This window comes from Pelophylax lessonae, assembly GCF_965119305.1.
Source record: "Pelophylax lessonae genome assembly, chromosome: 11".
NCBI lineage: Eukaryota > Metazoa > Chordata > Amphibia > Anura > Ranidae > Pelophylax > Pelophylax lessonae.
Window position 1 is genome coordinate 23,758,270 of NC_138778.1, and position 21,696 is coordinate 23,779,965.

At 45.7% G+C, this 21,696-nt stretch overlaps 1 protein-coding gene across 1 annotated transcript; it reads right to left on the bottom strand.

Annotated features, from left to right (window-relative positions):
• Nucleotides 1–16,693: 16,693 nt before the first annotated feature.
• LOC309566255 (galanin receptor 2a-like) lies at nucleotides 16,694–18,057 on the bottom strand. Its single transcript, XM_082271359.1, has one exon. It carries the CDS (start codon nucleotides 18,010–18,012, stop codon nucleotides 16,699–16,701), a length of 1,314 nt encoding a protein of 437 aa, XP_082127485.1. The 5' UTR covers nucleotides 18,013–18,057; the 3' UTR covers nucleotides 16,694–16,698.
• Between the last annotated feature and the right edge of the window lie 3,639 nt (nucleotides 18,058–21,696).

The window sequence follows — 21,696 nt, forward strand, 5'->3', positions numbered from 1 at the left end:
TCGATTGCTTATACTTGGCAGTATTAAACCTGCAGGTTCACACCACATGCAGTCCAGTGCGTTTTTTTTTTCTGCATCAAAAACCCATGGAAAGTAGTATATATGGTTTCTGAAGGCACAGTTCACACCAGTGCTTGCAGTTTCAGTGCTTTCCAGAAAAAAAAGTAGAACATTTTTCCTGCACTGGACTGTATTGGAACTGGTGATCGACCAATATCGTTTTTTTAGTGCCGATACCAATATTTTAGTCATCGGATATCGGCCGATATTTTTTTTTTTTCCACAGGTACAGTTGTGGAGGGATCTGGGGGTCTAAAAGACCACAAACCCCTCCTCCTGCACTTAAAAGCATTCAAAACAGCCAAGTTTGGCTGTTTTTAATGCTGTAATTTTTTTGACATCACTTCCGGGTTTTTACATGGAGACCCGATCAGAGCCGAATGCGGCTTTGATCGGGTCTTCTCTTCGGCAGGCCGTGAAGGTAAGATGCCCGTGTCTCCCGGTGGGACGTGAGACCTGGGCGAGCAGCGGGAGGGGGGGGGACGTCCCCTCCCGCTCCTTGTAATGACAGCCGAGCGGCTTCTCAGCTGCATCGGTTGTCATGACAAGACAGCCGACCGTCGGCTATGGACGCCGGTACCGGGGTGATGCCTCTAGCTGCAGACATCACTCCGGTACAAGCACTTTCCTGAAATATCGGCAATATCAGTCTAATTAAAGAGGTTGTAAACCGAGAAAAATTTTTTTTCTCTTCTTTACATCCTGAAAGAGAAACCCATAATGAGCTAGTATGCATCGCATAGTAGCTCATTATGAAATACTTACCTCAGAACGAGCCCCCGCCGTGCCGTCCGCTTACCTGTATGACGGGCGACATGTATAGTCGCCCGTCTTCCGGGATCGCGGCATCCGGCCATCTGATTGGCCGGAGCCGCGGTGACGTCACTCCCGCGCACGCGCGCGGGAGCCGACGGTCACGGCACGGGGCTCTGAAGGAACGGCACGATCTGCCGTTCCTTCAGAGCGCATGCGCCAGTGACGTCACTGGCTGCATTAAAGGTAAATATCTCCTAAACGGTGCATGTTTAGGAGATATTTACAGTACCTATAGGTAAGCCTTAATATAGGCTTACCTATAGGTACAACTTCCTGAGGAGGGTTTACTTCCTCTTTAATACGGCTACAATGACCTCAAGCAGGTTTTATTGTCAAAGCTTAATTGAACAAGCTGAAGTTAGAAGCTGATTGGCTACCATACAAAGCTGCGCCAGATTCTGAGTGCAACAGCTTTAGTACCCCCCCCCCCCATTATGTCAGAGGGGTTTGGTGTTCGCATTCCTTTTCATATTGAGTGAGGGGTCTGGTAGACAGGGATGAAGAGGGGAGTAAATGGGACAATTGGGAGACGTGAGAGGCATTGGTCCGATGTTAGTTGTGTCAGCAGCAGTGGTGGCCCGTCCATTGGGGGCGCCGGACGCATGGAGTTCAATGGGGATTTTTTTTTTTCTTTTGAAGCACGTGATTAGAGCCAGAGGCTCTAATAGGCTTCAAAAAAGGGTGGGCTCCGGGCGCAGAGCACTGCGCCTACCCAGTTGTTTGACAATAGCGATTGAATATTCGCTATTGTCACATGGATCCTCCTCTTGGCCAATCAGGAAATGGTTCCTGAGACCCGTTTCCTGATTGACCAAAAGGAGAAGCCATGCCATTGGCCATGGTGGAGGAGGGAGGAGATGCAGAAGACTGAGGGGGAAGAAGCCGCCGCTGCTGCCTGCCCTCCCTCCACATGTCCAGGCAGTGGGGGGGGGGGGGGTGGTTGGGGGACGAGTTATGGTGTGGTGTGCGGGCTGGTGTGGTCCAGGGGGGTATAGTGTGGTCCGTCTGCCGACCCCCCCGGACCACAACACCACACCCGAGTTGTAATAGAGGAATGAGTACAGAACATCTTGTGTTGGGTTTGGCCCATAAATGTGGGCCCTCCAACCTGGGCTGAAAAGATGGCTTGCCAATGATAAGACGTCTTTATTTTCTATGGCAAGCCTAAAATAAAACTTAGATAAAAAGTGATTGTCTTTGTTTATTTCATCCCCCAGGACTACTCTTCCATCGCGTCTAGCGTTCCTCTTAGATGTCCTGTATTCGGAAGGCGGAGTGAAAAAAAAATGGTCTTAAGGGAAGCATCTTGAATCTCTTCCCTTCCCATAATTCTCTCGTTGTCTTTTATGTCATTTCTTTGTCTCATTATCCAACAATAACTCGTTATGTCATTTATAATCGCTCCCAGCTGGAGCCTACGTAGTCACTGTTTATGTGTGGAGTCTGTCTTCTCTAACCTTGCTGCTGTAGATGTTTACGCATTATATAACGCAAGTGCGCTTTTTTTTTTTTTGTGACTGCGCTTTCTTTTTGTAAGAGACAAAAATACACCATTGCGCTGTAATACAAATTACGTAAGTGTTCGCTATCAGTATCCCCAGATGGCTCCATACAAAAATTTAAAAAGAAAAAAACACCAAGTTTATTTGTTGTAGAATATAAAAACTACAGTTGGACTTTGCACATAAAGAAGAGTTTATGGTGTTTTTTTATTTTACAGTTTTTAGATATAAGGATATGCTTTAGCAAGGTCAACATAGCCTTTTCTGCCTGCACATAGGAGAGTCAGATCTCTGCTCCCACATACAGCAGCGCCCTGGCTCTTCAGCAGTTCAACATCCCCCCACCCCCCTGCCCAAAACACTACCAGTCCCCGATTTATAAGGGGAGAAAAAGCCATTGTCTTGGGCCCCCAGCCAGAAGGGTCCCTGCTCTATACATAAATAATAAAATAGGTAATTTCATAAAAATGTAAGCTTGAAATCAATATTTTGCCTGCAATCCTCTATAAAGGTTTTTATTCTGGACTGGTATATGGTGTCAATTTTAAGCTCCCCGTGCATAGAACTACCTGCCCCCAATGTCTGTCTACCCATGCAGTGGAGCTCCCCTACCCTTGCAGCAGGGGTGCATGTTGAACTGCTGAAAAGCCAGCCTGATGCCTTGCGTGAGAGAGCCAAGATCTGACTCTCCAACATGCTACCAGCACAGTAATAAAAGAAAAGAACAGAAGATTTATTGCTGTATAGGCAGTGGAGCTCCCCTACCCATGCAGTGAAGCTCCCCTACCCATGCAGTGGAGCTCCCCCACCCTTACAGTGGAGCTCCCCTACCCTTGCAGTGGAGCTTCCCATACCCTAGCAGTGGTGCTCCCCTACCCATGCAATGGAGCCCCCCTACCCTTGCAGTGAAGCTCCCCTACCCATGCAGTGGAGCTCCCCTTCCCTAGCAGTGGAGCTCCCCTACCCATGCAGTGGAGCCCTCCTACCCTTTCAGTGGAGCTCCCCTACCCTTGCAGTGGAGCTCCCCTACCCTTGCAGCGGGGGTGGATGTTAAACTGCTGAAAAGCCAGCCTGATGTCTTGCGCGAGAGATTCAAGATCTGACTCTGCAACATGCTACCAGCACAGTAATAAAAGAAAAGAACAGAAGATTTATTGCTGTATAGGCAGTGGAGCTCCCCTACCCTTGCAGGGGAGCTCCCCTACCCTTGCAGCGGAGCTCCCCTACCCTTGCAGCGGAGCTCCCCTACCCTTGCAGCGGAGCTCCCCTTCCCTTGCAGCGGAGCTCCCCTTCCCTTGCAGCGGAGCTCCCCTACCCTTGCAGTGGAGCTCCCCTACCCTTGCAGCGGGGGTGGATGTTAAACTGCTGAAAAGCCAGCCTGATGTCTTGCACGAGAGAGTCAAGATCTGACTCTGCAACAGCACAGCACAGTAATAAAAGAAAAGAACAGAAGATTTATTGCTGTATAGGCAGTGGAGCTCCCCTACCCTTGCAGCGGAGCTCCCCTACCCTTGCAGCAGAGCTCCCCTTCCCTTGCAGCGGAGCTCCCCTTCCCTTGCAGCGGAGCTCCCCTACCCTTGCAGTGGAGCTCCCCTTCCCTTGCAGTGGAGCTCCCCTTCCCTTGCAGTGGAGCTCCCCTTCCCTTGCAGTGGAGCTCCCCTACCCTTGCAGTGGAGCTCCCCTACCCTTGCAGCGGGGTTGCATGTTGAACTGCTGAAAAGCCAGATTAATGCCTTGCACGAGAGAGCCAAGATACGACTCTCCAACATGCTACCAGCACAGTAATAAAAGAAAAGAACAGAAGATTTATTGCTGTATAGGCAGCCAGACTGAATTACAGCAATAAACCACTTGGGTTTGATGCAGTTGTCATTTCATTATTTGTTCCCGGTGCAGTCTAACCGGAAAAATGCCTTCAGCCCCAGATCTGTAATATTGACTATACGGCCTTGCTCGGACCCTAACAAAATTAGCTTGGTCCTCTTCTCAGTGCACATGCGTGCCTGGAGCTAATCTTTACTATGGGGAGCTGTACTCATGATGGCCTGCAGCACAGTAGTAAGAAAAGAAAAGAAGATTTATACCTGTATATGCAGCCTGACTGAATTACAGCAATAAATCACTAGGGTTTGGTGCAGTTGTCCTTCTTTCATTATTTGCCCCCCCCCAGTGAAGTCTACCTGGATAAATGCCTTCAGCCCCAATACAGCAATACTGGTCAGTACATTCATGTATTAATACCATCCTTTGTTGGCCACGCCAACAGCACCAAGAAAGATGGTGCTGCAATCACAGTGTATTATGAAGAAAACTACATCTTTAGTTGTAGAATTTCAGCTCCTATGCTCCTCCCCTGATAGAAGCCCGATTTGTGGGCATTTTAATTGTTGAATGGTGACAGAGCCCCATTGCCACCGCCCTTTGTATAGTGAGTGTGCCTGTTGGAAAAGTAATTCATAAAATAAGTCTCACACCTCTTTATTTATACACTATATTACCAAAAGTATTGGGACACCTGTCTTTACACGCACATGAGCTTTAACGGTATCCCAGTCCTAGTCCAGAGGGTTCAATATTGAGTTGGCCCACCCTTTGCAGCTTTAACAGCTTCAACTCTCCTGGGAAGGCTGTCCACAAGGTTTAGGAGTGTGTCTATGGGAATGTTTGACCATTCTTCCAGAAGCACATTTGTAAGGTCAGGCACTGATGTGGACGAGAAGGCCTGGCTAGCAGTCTTCACTCTAATTCATCCCAAAGGTGTTCTATCGGAACAGGGAGTACAGGTAAGTCAAATTCCTCCACCCCAAACTTGCTCATCCATGTCTTTATGGACCTTGCTTTGTGCACTGGTGTACAGTTATGTTGGAACAGGAAGGGGCGATGCCCAAACTGTTCCCACAACGTTGGGAGCATGAAATTGTCCAAAATGTCTTGGTATGCTGACGCCTTCACTGGAACAAAGGGGCCAAGCCCAACCCCTTAAAAACAACCCCACCCCATTAACCCCCCTCCACCAAATGATTTGGACCTGTGCACAAAGAAAGGAGAGCCCTGACCTCAACATAAAAGAACACTGTGTTCACTATTGTCTGATCGCTGGGGGAGGGGAGACTGCGGAAATGCTTCCTCCTGACTGCAGCAAACTGATGACATCGTCTCAGCCTAGGCAAAGTCACTGAGAGAAGTGTAGGGACGGCTTTGCAATAATAAAAGACAGCTTTTCAAGAAAAAAAAGTGAAACTGTTTCAGTATATTATGGCATGCCAGGATGTTATGTAGCATTGTAAAGTCACTGAAAGTTTCATGGAACCTTAAAAGCTTAAGTTAGAAGAATATAAAATAAAAATATATAAAAAAAAATAATATATTGTAGATGTGCAGTTAGGAAACGGATGGAATTTTAACAATAGAATTCAGTGAAGAACAGGAATATTTCTGCACAGCCTGCAGCTATTAAAACCCATAGACAGGGCGGATGTACATCTAAGAAAAGAACTCAGGGCAGCGTCGTCTTTACTCTCCTTCTTCCATTAATTGGGACATTTCTGGACTGTTAGCGAACATTTGAATTGTACCTTAAAGTGTTACTAAACCCACATCATAAAAAACGATCAATAAATGGTGTATTCCATGCTGTTCAGCCACTATGGGATCAGTTTTCTGTATTCTGCAAAAAACCTGGTTGATCCTGCTGCTCTCTATCTCCCCCTTCTGTCCATGTCCCAAATTCAGCTAGGAATATTGCAGCTGTGGTGGCAACTCTGCACATGCTCAGTTTTCAGTGAGTTTCTATGCTGAGCATTTCCTCCTTATCACATTTGAGCAGCCCATGTGACTATAGAGTGGGTGTATACACAGTGGTAAATGACAGCCCACTCCCTCCCTCCTCCTCCTCCATGCCCACTAACCAGCTAAACACAATGGGGCTCAGATATTACATGTAGATTAGTGGAGGCTTCACCTCCATCTTATTCTAAGACACAGGCTGTGAATGGCATAAATCTGCCCACACCGTGTGTTTTCCACAAAATAATAAAGATTTGATTTCAAATATATATTTGTATGACAATTTTTAAACAGATTATTGATAATTATTTTTACTCTGTATTCCAGAGGCTGTTTTTTTGGGGTTTTTTTTGAACATGTGACCAGCAGAAGAGGACTTGAAGCTCCTCCTGCTTATGTTTCCCTGCAGACAGACTGGGCGAGAGATGGGTCATGTAATAGTTGTAAATCAATTAAGAAAAAGGTACTTAGATGTTTTTTTTTAATTGAAATAATTACAGTGCCATCATCCATATACCGAAATAAAAGGGACGATGTAAAACAGTGTGTGTTTAATATCACTTTAAAGTGTTACTAAACCCAGGAGCCTGCATTCGCTATATCTGCTCTCCCCAGGATCCTGCATTCACTATATCTGGTCTCCCCAGGAGCCTGCATTCACTATATCTGCTCTCCCCAGGAGCCTGCAGTCACTATATCTGCTCTCCCCAGGAACCTGCATTCACTATATCTGCTCTCCCCAGGAACCTGCATTCACTATATCTGCTCTCCCCAGGAGCCTGCAGTCACTATATCTGCTCTCCCCAGGAGCCTGCAATCACTATATCTGGTCTCCCCAGGAGCCTGCATTCACTATATCTGCTCTCCCCAGGAGCCTGCAGTCACTATATCTGCTCTCCCCAGGAACCTGCATTCACTATATCTGCTCTCCCCAGGAACCTGCATTCACTATATCTGCTCTCCCCAGGAGCCTGCAGTCACTATATCTGCTCTCCCCAGGAGCCTGCAGTCACTATATCTGCTCTCCCCAGGAGCCTGCAGTCACTATATCTGCTCTCCCCAGGAGCCTGCATTCACTATATCTGCTCTCCCCAGGAGCCTGCATTCACTATATCTTCTCTCCCACTGTACACAGAACATGGAAATGCAATTATTTTAGTAAATTTAAACTGCTAAATACCTTTTCTCATCAGCAGTATATAGCAGTCTTGTGACTTCTATCAGTGTCTGGTTAAAGCTTGTAGGAGGAGCTTTCATTCTCCTCTGATTGTCCTTTGAGGCTGCAGGACCCCTGACCCTCTGTCTGGACAGTGCTGATTGGCCCTGTGCTGATCACATGCCCCTCCCAAAAAAAAAAAAAATCTCTCTAGCAATACACACCAAACTGAGCATGTGCAGGCTCTGTCTTATCAGGAGATGGATTGAGGGCAGTGGAAGACGGGGAGGATCAGAGAAGACAGGATCAAACAGCCTTTTTACACAATATGGGAGGATTAACCCCTTAGGTTTCACAGTGAGTATAACAAGAATGCTTAACTGCATATACAGACTGATTGTACTGCTGTGGGTTTAGTAACACTTAAAGTGGAGTTCCGCCCCCCCTCCAAAAATTTAAAGTCAGCAGCTACACATACTGTAGCTGCTGACTTTTAATATTAGGACACTTACTTGTCCTGGAGTCCATCGGGTGTCGGGTGCTGCCGCCGCCATTGCCGGTAAGGGAACCCAGCAGTGAAGCCTTGCGGCTTCATGGGCGGGTCCCTACTGCGCATGCGCAAAGCGCGCTGCGCATTCAGATTGGCTCGGCGGGTGGAGGAAGGGGGCCAACCTACCGAGGGACAGCGGCGTGGCGCCGTATCCCAGAAGTGGGGAAGGGTACCTGTCAAATGTGGCACCGGAGGGAGGAAGGAAGCAAATGAGCAGAAGTTACACTTTTGGGTGGAACTCCGCTTTAAAGCTCACAATACTCATTGGAATCTGATTGTACAATCTCCTTCAGATTTACCCACTACTATACAGAGCAAGGGCCTGTCTCATTGGATACAAATTGCTTGGATAGATTAGGTAGGTGCTCCTATTACATGATCTTGGTAAATCTAAACTTGATGGTATGGTCAGATTATAGGGTGCATGGTGGCCCTTAAAGGGCAGCTCCACTATTACAGCACTTGTACTGACCACTGGCACAATGCTTCCTGGGTCACTGACCCACAGCATGCCTTCACTTGCTGCATGCTTGTTACAGTACTAAGGAAATATCCAGCACCACACCGCATTCTTCATTAATCCAGAAGTTTTATTTTTCTCCGTGTCCCTTTAGTAAGGCAAGTTCCCTTTAACGCTGGCATTTTATTGCATTCCCTCAAAACTTTTTCTCCCAGAAGCCTCTGTGGAACTCTTACGCACAAACCAATGACCCTTCCAGCTTTGTGGCAATCTCCTTTTTTTAGTATCAAAGAGCTGCAGATCAGCTCATCAGCGTGAACAGGAACTGTAAAGGTTACATGAATTACTTGGTAATTAATAGGTAACCATGCAAATCCATTGCTGCTACCGAGATAGCGAGGATGCTGCAGACACCTTGAATGGGAACTTATTATAATACCTGGAGAAAATGCAGAGCTTTTCCCTATAGCAACTGACCGGATTTAATCTCTGCAGCTATAAGGAAACAGCTTCACTTTTCCTTAACTGAGACCCATTTATTCATGAAAACTGAAGTCCATAAGAATGAACAGGGCTCTTCTTCTCCGAGAATAGGTGCAGGTACTCCCCTCTTCTAGGTCACCACTTGTCTCCGCCACCTACCCACCTCTTCTGAGTCACCCCTTGTCTCCGCCCTCTACCCACCTCTGAGTGCTGTCCTTTGGTTCCACTCTCTACCCACCTCCCAGTATCCCCCCCCCCTTTTTTTTAGAGAATACAGAACCAAGCATCATGTTGTGGTTCTAGGTAATTTGTATGGAACCTGTTAATGATAACTAGAAAAGCAGTAAAATAGATCCCCTGGAATCAGCAACAATAGACCCCCCCCCCCAACAACAAATCCCCCCCAGCAACAGTAAATCTTCCCCTGCAACAATAGAAAAAACAGCAACAATAGACCCCCAACAACAATAGCCCCCCCAGCAACAATAAATCCTCTCCTGCAACAATCGCCCCCCCCCCCCCCCCAATAAATCCTCCCCTGCAACAATAGACCCCCCCAACAACAATAGCCCCAAAGCAACAATTAATCCTCCTCTGCAACAATCGCCCCCCCCCCCAATAAATCCTCCCCTGCAACAACAGACCCCTCCTCAACAACAATAGCACCACAGCAACAATAAATCCTCCCCTGCAACAATCGCCTCCCCCCCCAAATAAATCCTCCCCTGTAACAACAGACCCCCTCCCCCAACAACAATAGCCCCACAGCAACAATAAATCCTCCCCTGCAACAATCGCCCCCCCCCCAATAAATCCTCCTCTGCAACAACAGACCCCTCCCCCAACAACAATAGCCCCACAGCAACAATAAATCCTCCCCTACAACAATCGCTCTCCTCCAATAAATCCCCCCTACAACAATCGCCCTCCTCCAATAAAATCCTCCCCTGTCACAATAGATCCCCCCTCAACAACAATAGTTCCCCCAAGCAACAATAAATCCTCCCCTACAACAATCGCCCCCCCCCCCCCAAAAAAAAATCCTCCCCTGCAACAACAGACCCCTCCCCCAACAACAATAGCCCCACAGCAACAATAAATCCTCCCCTGCAACAATTGCCCTCCTCCAATAAATTCTCCCCTGCCACAATAGACCCCCCCCCTCAACAACATTAGTTTCCCCAAGCAACAATAAATCCTCTCCTGCAAAAATCGCCTCCCCCCATATAAATTCACCCGCGCAACAATAGACCCCCCACCCCCCCAACAACAATAGCCCCCCAGCAACAATAAATCCTCCCCTACAACAATCGCCCTCCTCCAATAAATCCTCCCCTACAACAATCGCCCTCCTCCAATAAATCCTCCCCTGCAACAATAGACCCCCCCCCCCACAACAACAATAGCCCCACAGCAACAATAAATCCTCCCCTGCAACAATGCCCCCCCAACAATAAATCCTCCCTTGCAACAATAGACCCCCCAAAAACAATGGTTCCCCCCAAGCAACAATAAATCCTCCCCTACAACAATCACCCCCCAAATATATCCTCCCCTGCAACAATAGCCCCACAGCAACAATAAATCCTCCCCCTACAACAATCCCCCCCCCCAATAAATCCTCCCCTGCAACAATAGACCCCCCCCACCCCAACAACAATAGCCCTACAGCAACAATAAATCCTCCCCTATAAAAATCGCCCCCCCCCCCTAATAAATCCTCCCCTGCAACAATAGACCCCTCCCCCAACAACAATAGCCCCACAGCAACAATAAATCCTCCCCCTACAACAATCGCCCCCCCCCCAATAAATCCTCCCCTGCAACAATAGACCCCCCCCCAACAACAATAGTTCCCCCAAGCAACAATAAATCCTCCACTGCAACAATAGCCCCACCCACAACAAAATGCCCTCCAGCAACAATAGATTCACCCCAGAAACAATAGATCCCCCAGCAGCCTTTCAGCTCACCCCACTGACCCCAGCACCCCTTTGCCATTGCATACATTCAGACTGGAGGTATCGGATCTGCGTTCCCCTGCGTTCTTGCTGAAAAAAAGCCCTGAGAATGAATATGTAATCCCTAACAATGGAATTCTCATAGTGCTACTCCACACCTGCAGCCTTGGACAGCCCTGCCTAGTGCAGTCCCAATACAAGGACAAAGCAGACAGCTATTGTTCCATTCCATACCAACGTGCAGCATTGGCGTGCGCATAAAAAACAAAAAAAAGAACATTTTTGTGCAGTATGTTTCAATGGCATTTCAATATGCTGCAGTGCGCAGTAAAAGAGTCCAAAAAATAAAGGTAAAAAAACAAGACATTTTAAAAACACACCGCAGCGCAATATAAAAACACATGCCAGGATGCGCACATCACCCTTACAAATGTACTATGGTGTGAGCAAGCCCTTATTTGCTTCCTTTTGCCCATTGGGTCGTGGCAGAGTCCCTCAGCACCATAGGCGTGCACAGGGGTGTGCCAGTTACCAATTCCCCCTATTGCCTAGGCTCCCCCCCCCCCCGTTGCAGTCCCCTCCTCCTCCACCCCCCCCCCCCTGCTGGTTTCCCCTCCTCCTCTCTCCCTTTGACTGCTGTGGGGATGTTTCCGAATGGAGAGTGGGGAACTATATCCAATCTCCCCAGGAGCCTGCATTCACTTTATCTGGTCTCCCCAGGAGCCTGCATTCACTATATCTGTTCTCCCCAGGAGCCTGCATTCACTATATCTGGTCTCCCCAGGAGCCTGCATTCACTTTATCTGGTCTCCCAAGGAGCCTGCATTCACTATTTCTGATCTCCCCAGGAACCTGCATTCACTTTATCTGGTCTCCCCAGGAGCCTGCATTCACTTTATCTAGTCTCCCCTGGAGCCTGCATTCACTATATCTGGTCTCCCCTGGAGCCTGCATTCACTATATCTGATCTTCCCAGGAGCCTGCATTCACTTTATCTGGTCTCCCCAGGAGCCTGCATTCCCTTTATCTTGTCTCCCAAGGAGCCTGCATTCACTATATCTGATCTCCCCAGGAGCCTGCATTCACTTTATCTGGTCTTCCCAGGAGCCTGCATTCACTTTATCTGGTCTCCCCTGGAGCCTGCATTCACTATATCTGGTCTCCCCAGGAGCCTGCATTCACTATATCTGATCTTCCCAGGAGCCTGCATTCACTTTATCTGGTCTCCCCTGGAGCCTGCATTCACTATATCTGGTCTCCCCAGGAGCCTGCATTCACTATTTCTGATCTCCCCAGGAGCCTGCATTCACTTTATCTGGTCTCCCCAGGAGCCTGCATTTACTATATCTGATCTCCCCAGGAGCCTGCATTCCCTTTATCTGGTCTCCCCTGGAGCCTGCATTCACTATATCTGATCTCCCCAGGAGCCTGCATTCCCTTTTTCTGGTCTCCCCAGGAGCCTGCATTCACTATATCTGGTCTCCCCAGTAGCCTGCATTCACTTTATCTGGTCTCCCCTGGAGCCTGCATTCACTATATCTGGTCTCCCCTGGAGCCTGCATTCCCTTTATCTGGTCTCACCAGGAGCCTGCATTCACTATATCTGGTCTCCCCAGTAGCCTGCATTCACTTTATCTGGTCTCCCCTGGAGCCTGCATTCACTATATCTGGTCTCCCCTGGAGCCTGCATTCCCTTTATCTGGTCTCCCCAGGAGCCTGCATTCACTATATCTGGTCTCCCCAGTAGCCTGCATTCACTTTATCTGGTCTCCCCTGGAGCCTGCATTCACTATATCTGGTCTCCCCTGGAGCCTGCATTCACTATATCTGGTCTTCCCAGGAGCCTGCATTCACTATATCTGGTCTCCCCTGGAGCCTGCATTCCCTTTATCTGGTCTCCCCTGGAGCCTGCATTCACTATATCTGATCTCCCCAGGAGCTTGCATTCCCTTTATCTGGTCTCCCCAGGAGCCTGCATTTACTATATCCGGTCTCCCCTGGAGCCTGCATTCACTATAACTGGTCTCCCACAGTACACAGAATATGGAAATGCAATTATTTTAGTAAATATAAACTGCTAAATACCTTTTCTCATAAGCAGTATATAGCAGTCTTGTGACTTCTATCAGTGTCTGGTTAAAGCTTGTAGGAGGAGTTCTCATTCTCCTGGTATCTGTCCTATAAGGCTGCATGGCCCCTGACCCTCTGTCTGAACAGTGCTGATTGGCCCTGTGCTGATCACATGCACTCTCCCAAGAAAAAAAAAAAAACTCTAGCACTATACACCAAACTGAGCATGTGCAAAGTGACTCCAAAGGCTCTGTTCTATCAGGAGGTGGATTGGAGACTGTAGAAAAAGGGGAGGATCAGAGAAGACAGGATCAAACAGCCTTCTTACATAATGTGCAGGATTAACCCCTTCGGTTCCACAGTGAGTATAACAGGCATGCATTACTGCAAATACAGACTAATTTTACCACTGTGGGTTTAGTGACACTTTAAAGAGAAGGCAGGCCATGAGAACATTAGATTCTGGGTAAAGGTTCTCTTTAGGTACAAAAAAAAACCCCAAACTATTGATCCTGCCAGAAATCCAGTGAGCTCCTAAATTCCAGAAACCTCTGCCTGTGTTGCACTGAAATCTCAAGGAGTCTTATTATCCCTTTCTATGTTAACTATATGAACTACAAAACACCTCCCCTTATGTTATATTAATGAGGGGGGTGCTCTGAAGTACAAATCATGAGTGAAGATGAGAACGCTGCTTCTCTATAGCCATGGTACAGTGAGTGAGTGTTGTCACCCTAGGACAGGAAGTGTGGCAGGATCACCAAGAGAACATAATGGAAAAAAGCCTAAACAAAGAAAACGAATGCAGCCACCACATCTGCAAAATATTACAGTTCCCTTCTTAGGTTTGGATACATTTTAGCCAGTTACCGAACGCAATACGTATATTTACATTGGGGTTTGCAAGTGGTTTACCGGGGTTATGGCTGAAGTTATCAGTCTTAACCCCCCAGTATTTTTTTTCTTCAGCTGGAAGCTGTCTTTCTCCTTAAAGTGGTCCAAGCGGCTCATGAGCCGCTGGAATGTTTTCAGAAGAGGAGGCAGGTGACATCCCTCCCTCCCGTCACTCACTGGTGTTTCATGGGTTTATCAATTTTATCGGCGCGCCCAAGAAACGATTTCCCGGTGCGGCCAGCTGGCCATAGAGGTGATAAAAGACCAGATCATCTTTGATTGCCTCTATGGCCTTGGGAGGACCTGAGCAACGTCATGACATCACTTCAGGTCCAGGGGGGAAGTAATTTTTTTTTTTTTTTAAAGCAAAGATCAAAAACATTTTTTTCTTTTTTCAAATTTTCCTTTAAAGGTAAAGGAGAGATTTGGGGTCTTTTTGACCCCAGATCTTTCCATAAAGAGGATCCCCCAGTGCGGCCAGCTGGCCAAAGAGGTGATAAAAGACCAGATCATCTCTGTTCGCCTCTATTGCCTTGGAGGACATGAGCAACGTCATGACATCACTTCCAGTCCAAGTACATTTTTTTTTTGTTTTAACGAAAGCAAAAGATCGGAAATTTTTTTTTTCAATTTTTCCTTTAAAGGTAAAGGAGAGATTTGGGGTCTTTTTGACCCCAGATCTTTCCATAAAGAGGACCTGGTTTCTATTAAAGGGGATGTTTTTATTCATTGTAATTGGAATAATAGTGAAATAAAAAAAGGGACACTGTAAAAATAAAAAAATAAATAAGAAAAAAAAAAATGAAAGCGCCCTCATCCCTCCGTGCTCGAGCGCAGAAGCGAACGCATACGTAGGTCGCGCACGCATATGTAAATGGTCTTTGCACCACACATGTGAGGTATCTCCGCGAACGTTAGAGCAAGAGCAATTATTCTAGCGCTAGACCTCCTCTGTAACTCTAAACAGGCAACCTGTGAAAAAACATTTAGCCATCGCCTATGGAGACCGTAGTTTGACGCCATTCCACAAGCGTGCACAATTTTAAAGCATGGCATGTTAGGTATCTATTTACTCGGCGTAACATCATCTTTCATATTTTGCAAAAAAAAAAGTTGGGGGTATTGATTGTGTTTTTTTTTTTTTTTTCTTTTAATTCATTAAAGTGTATTTTTTCCGAAAACAAATTGCATTTGAAAAACCTCTGCACAAATATCATGTGACATTAATAATTGCTACAATCGCCTATTTAATTTCCAAGCTTGTCTGCTAATTTATATATATATATATATTTACATATATATATTTACATACACATATATATATATATATATATATATATATACAGGGCTTTTTTTCTTAGAGAATAGGTGCAGGAACTCCCCCGTTCTAAGTCACTTCGTGTCTCCGCCCCCTACCCACCTCTGAGCACTGACCCTTGTTTCCACCCCCCTACCCAGCTCCCAGTACAGCCCCTTTTGGAGAATATAGGGCCAAGTATCATTTTGTAGTATGGAATTTGGTAATGATAACAAGAAAAGTAATAAAATAGATCCCCGCAGCCAGCAGCAATAGACCCTCCATCCAGCAACAATAGACCCTCAGCAGCAACAATAGATCTCCCAACAGCAAGCATCAATGAACTCTCCAGCAGAAAGCATCAATGGACTCTCCAGCAGCAAGCATCATTAGACCCCCTGCCTAAACAGTAGATCCCTTCCAGCAACAATTATCCCCCAGTAACAAAAGATCCTCCACCAGCAACAATAGATTGGCATGCAAAATAGATCCCCTCCAGCAACAATAGATACTCAGCAGCAACAATAGATCTCCCAGCAGCAAGCATCAATGAACTCTCCAGCAGAAAGCATCAATGGACTCTCCAGCAGCAAGCATCATTGGACCCCTCCCTAAACAGTAGATCCCTTCCAGCAACAATTATCCCCCAGTAACAAAAGATCCTCCACCAGCATCAATAGATTGGCATGCAAAAATAGATCCCCTCCAGCAACAATAGATCCCCCAGCAGCCAGCATCAGTAGACCCTCCAGCACACCCGAGAACCCTTTGCCATGGCATACGTTCAGTACTGGAAGTGCGGGAACTGCGTTCCCCCGCGTTCCCGCTGAAAAAAAGCCCTGTGTATATGTATGTATATATATATATATATATATATATATATATATATAATGTTTGGTGGTTATAAGTAATTTTCTAGCAAAAAATACTGATTTAAAAGTTTACACAAAAAGTGCCAGAAAAACCCTGGTCTTCAAGTGGCCAACTTCCATGTATTTTTCTCTCACCTGCAGTGGTATATGAAGAACACGGATGCTTATGTGCGATATTTTGCCCACTACAGACAACAGATTAGATTTACATGTTTAATATCCTGAATCAAACCTCTAAGAAGTATAGATGACAGCAGTTTCTCATCTAATCCACAAGCACACGGGCCTTCTAATTAGCACACATGGCAAATTACATCATAATCAATAAACGCCAGTCCAGCTTAGAATTACACATATGACATGATAATCAATAAGTGGCTGATTAGTTCAATACAGTGCACACCAAGGGATGTAATCAGCTGTGTGTCCAGGCTCCTTCGTTGAAGAGAAAGCCCTACTCTTGTGATCTCAAGTAGGGACAGGCATGGGGAGCCCTGGGCTCTCATCACAGATTGGGACTAAGGAAGCACTTTTGTCCTTGGTGAGGGGTCGAAACGTTGGCTGGTGTTTGCCTCTCTTGAACCGAGACTCCATGTTGTCTTTAGAGGCCTTGTAGTGTAATAAACGGGGGGCAGCGGGGTCCCCCGGTGCGTGGGTCAATGACAGACTAAAGATAGACACCAACCTTTCTCGGTAACTATTCCGAAATCGTTTGGCCGATCGGTACAGGTTACCCACAAAGCAGTAGCACAGGGGGTTCAGGGTGAAGAGAAAGCCCTACTCTTGTGATATCAAGTAGGGACAGGCATGGGGAGCCCTGGGCTCTCATCACAGATTGGGACTGAGGAAGCACTTTTGTCCTTGGTGAGAGGTCGAAACGTTGGCTGGAGTTTGCCTCTCTTGAACCGAGACTCCATGTTGTCTTTAGAGGCCTTGTAGTGTAATAAACGGGGGGCAGCGGGGTCCCCCGGTGCGTGGGTCAATGACAGACTAAAGATAGACACCAACCTTTCTCGGTAGCTATTCCGAAACCGTTTGGCCGATCGGTACAGGTTACCCACAAAGCAGTAGCACAGGGGGTTCAGGGTGGAGTTGGTGAGGCCAAGCCACTGGGCGAAGGGTCTCAACTGCAAAATCCAGTCATGTTGGAGGTATCCTAACATATCTCCAAAAGGGGCATAGGTCATGTTGATGTCAATCCAGATGTCTAGCACATAGAGGGGCAACCATGACAGTGTGAAGAGAAGAACCAGTGCCACCACCATCTTGGCAATTTTCCGACGAGCCTTTAACCTGGAGCCAGACATGGACCAACTGTTCTTGTCAATCACGGTGTCAGTGGCCCCCCAAAGTCGTCGACTCGTCAGGAAACAGATGAGGAGGTTGAATAAGACAGGGAACACATACAATGCACAGAACAACAAGAAGTTGTAAATAAGTTTCATGTTAAGACTTGGCCAACTTTCAGTGCACACCACTACATCCAACTTCCCAGGGTAAAGGACCAAGTTCTGAGTCCTGTTCATGAACAGCAGTGGGATACATAAAGCAGAAGAGAGGAGCCACACTAAACAAATCATGAGAGTTATTCTCCTGGTGGTGAAGAAAGTCCTGGCATGTATAGGGTTGTGTACACTATAGTACCTGTTCAGGCTGATGACAGACAAAGTGAGGACACTGGCTGAGACAGACACAGCCTGGACAAAAGGGACAGCTCTGCAGAGGAAGCCACCAAACACCCAAGCGTTGTGAACCTGATGACCAAGGTTGATGGGCATACAGATGCAAATCACCATCATGTCACAAACTGCCAAGTTAACAAGAAGGTCCTTGGTCCCTGATACCCCAGGGAAGCCACGTCTTCTTCTCCTCCTGGTCCCCAATACCCTCAAAGCCATGATGTTGCCTGCCAAGCCAGCCAGAAAGGAGGCAGAGTACATAACCACCAGGAAGATGGTCCCTGGTTCGTGGGCAGAGAAAAGGAGGTTGCTGGACAGAGGTCTGGACTGCCAGGAACTGTCATTTCCAGGAGAGAGATAGTCCAACAGAGAGACATTCCAAGGCAGAAGGTCCCCCAGCCTCTGGTGGAGCTCCATGGTGTCCATCAGCAATCATAGCACAGAGACTTTGGGCAGCCTGGTCCTGGAGGTAGCAGTGATGGCAGATCGTCCACAGTGACAATGACAATGGTGATGAGAAGTTTGCAGAGCCTCCTCCAGCCGGTCAGGGGAAGAATGATGGAGCTGTGCGGAGCTGTCCGGGACTCAGGTGCTGAATGTACCAGCTGGGGGAGCAGCAGACTCGCCTCTCTCTCTACAAGCTCAACCGTGACTGAGTGACTGCCAGCACTTCATTCAATGCATATTAAATGCTGGGACACAGAGCACAACATGCAATGCCAAACCATCATCTCTTCCTGCAACAATGTATCACCAGTGCTTTCCCAAATTCAGCTCCTGTATTACTGCAACAATGTATTATCAGTGCATTCCCAAATTCAGGTCCTGTATTACTGCAACAATGTATCATCAGTGCATTCCCAAATTCAGCTCCTGTATTACTGTAACAATGTATTATCAGTGCATTCCCAAATTCAGCTCCTGTATTACTGCAACAATGTATTATCAGTGCATTCCCAAATTCAGCTCCTGTATTACTGCAACAATGTATTATCAGTGCATTCCCAAATTCAGCTCCTGTATTACTGTAACAATGTATCACCAGTGCTTTCCCAAATTCAGCTCCTGTATTACTGCAACAATGTATTATCAGTGCATTCCCAAATTCAGCTCCTGTATTACTGCAACAATGTATTATCAGTGCATTCCCAAATTCAGCTCCTGTATTACTGCAACAATGTATTATCAGTGCATTCCCAAATTCAGCTCCTGTATTACTTCAACAATGTATTATCAGTGCATTCCCAAATTCAGCTCTTGTATTACTGCAACAATGTATTATCAGTGCATTCCCAAATTCAGCTCCTGTATTACTGCAACAATGTATTATCAGTGCATTCCCAAATTCAGCTCCTCTATTACTTCAACAATGTATTATCAGTGCATTCCCAAATTCAGCTCTTGTATTACTGCAACAATGTATCACCAGTGCTTTCCCAAATTCAGCTCCTGTATTACTGCAACAAAGTATCATCAGTGCTTCCCCAAATTCAGCTCCTGTATTACTGCAACAATGTATCACCAGTGCTTTCCCAATTTCTCACCTATGAGCTACCCTCCAGCCAAGAAAGTTCTATATAAAAAGCTGAATGTTTGGTAAAGCAGATTTATCCTATAAAGATAAATCTTCTATGTCATGTGAAAAGACTGCAAAGGGAGATTGTATACAATGTATTCATAGATCCAAAAATCATCCTGTATTACTGCAACAATGTATCATCAGTGCATTCCCAAATTCAGGTCCTGTATTACTGCAACAATGTATCATCAGTGCATTCCCAAATTCAGCTCCTGTATTACTGCAACAATGTATCATCAGTGCCTTCCCAAATTCAGCTCCTGCATTACTGCAACAATGTATCATCAGTGCATTCCCAAATTCAGCTCCTGTATTACTGCAACAATGTATCATCAGTGCATTCCCAAATTCAGCTCCTGTATTGCTGCAACAATGTATCAGTGCATTCCCAAATTCAGCTCCTGTATTACTGCAGCAATGTATTTTCAGTGCTTCCCCAAATTCAGCTCCTGTATTACTGCAACAATGTATCATCAGTGCATTCCCAAATTCAGCTCCTGTATTACTGCAACAATGTATCATCAGTGCATTCCCAAATTCAGGTCCTGTATTACTGCAACAATGTATCATCAGTGCATTCCCAAATTCAGCTCCTGTATTACTGCAGCAATGTATTTTCAGTGCTTCCCCAAATTCAGCTCCTGTATTACTGCAACAATGATACATCAGTGCTTCCCCAAATTCAGCTCCTGTATTACTGCAACAATGTATCACCAGTGCATTCCCAATTTCTCACCTATGAGCTACCCTCCAGCCAAGAAAGATCTATATAAAAAGCTGAATGTTTGGTAAAGCAGATTTATCCTATAAAGATAAATCTTCTATGTCATGTGAAAAGACTGCAAAGGGAGATTGTATACAATGTATTCATAGATCCCAAAATCAGCTCCTGTATTACTGCAACAATGTATCATCAGTGCATTCCCAAATTCCGCTCCTGTATTACTGCAACAATGTATCATCAGTGCATTCCCAAATTCAGCTCCTGTATTGCTGCAACAATGTATCATCAGTGCATTCCCAAATTCAGCTCCTGTATTACTGCAGCAATGTATTTTCAGTGCTTCCCCAAATTCAGCTCCTGTATTACTGCAACAATGTATCATCAGTGCATTCCCAAATTCAGCTCCTGTATTACTGCAACAATGTATCCTCAGTGCATTCCCAAATTCAGCTCCTGTATTACTGCAACAATGTATCATCAGTGCATTCCCAAATTCAGCTCCTGTATTGCTGCAACAATGTATCATCAGTGCATTCCCAAATTCAGCTCCTGTATTACTGCAGCAATGTATTTTCAGTGCTTCCCCAAATTCAGCTCCTGTATTACTGCAACAATGTATCATCAGTGCATTCCCAAATTCAGTTCCTGTATTACTGCAACAATGTATCATCAGTGCATTCCCAAATTCAGCTCCTGTATTACTGCAGCAATGTATTTTCAGTGCTTCCCCAAATTCAGCTCCTGTATTACTGCAGCAATGTATTTTCAGTGCTTCCCCAAATTCAGCTCCTGTATTACTGCAACAATGTATCATCAGTGCATTCCCAAATTCAGTTCCTGTATTACTGCAACAATGTATCATCAGTGCATTCCCAAATTCAGCTCCTGTATTACTGCAACAATGTATCATCAGTGCATTCCCAAATTCAGCTATGAGCTTCCCTCCAGCCAATATCCATAGAAATGTGAAAGTTAGTTACCGTAAATCAGATTTAGCCATTAAAGGCTCATCTTCTATTTCATGTAAATAAACTGCAAAGGGGGATTGTATACAATGCTGTATATTAATAGATACCGAAATCCTCCTGTATTCCTGCAACAATGTATCATCAGTGCACTCCTGAATTCTTAGATATGATCTACCCTCCAGCCAAGAAAGATCTATGAAAATGTAAAAGTTTGGTAAAGCAGATTTATCCTTTAAAGATACATCTTCTATGTCATATGAAAATACTGCAAAGGGAGATTGTATACAATTCATAGATCCCAAATCATCATGCATTACTGCAACAATGTATCATCAGTGCATTCCCAAATTCAGCTCCTGTATTACTGCAACAATGTATCATCAGTGCATTCCCAAATTCAGCTCCTGTATTACTGCAACAATGTATCATCAGTGCATTCCCAAATCCAGCTTCTGTATTTGGAAAAAAATACAATTTTGAAAAAAAAAAAAAAAACAATATTTTTCACATTCTGCTATATGAAATTCTCAAAAAAAAATGTAAAAATCAAATTTTTTTAACATTTTAGGCCAATTTGTTTTCTGCTACATGCTTGGTAAAAAAAATCACATTAAGCGTATTTTTTAAGCATATTTTGATTGGTTTGCACAAAAGTTACCGCGTTTACTAACTACGGTAAAGATTTATGTCATTTTTATTGTTCTTTTTTTTTTTACTAGTAATGGCGGCGATCTGCGATTTTTAGCGGGACTGCGACATTGCGGTGGACAGATCGGACCCCTAACGGACATTTTTGACACTTTTGGGGGGACCAGTGACATTACTACAGTAATCAGTGC

What these genes read in the sequence shown, in the direction of transcription:
- LOC309566255 (XM_082271359.1), bottom strand. Translation starts at nt 18,012, where the DNA reads ATGGACACCATGGAGCTCCACCAGAGGCTGGGGGACCTTCTGCCTTGG.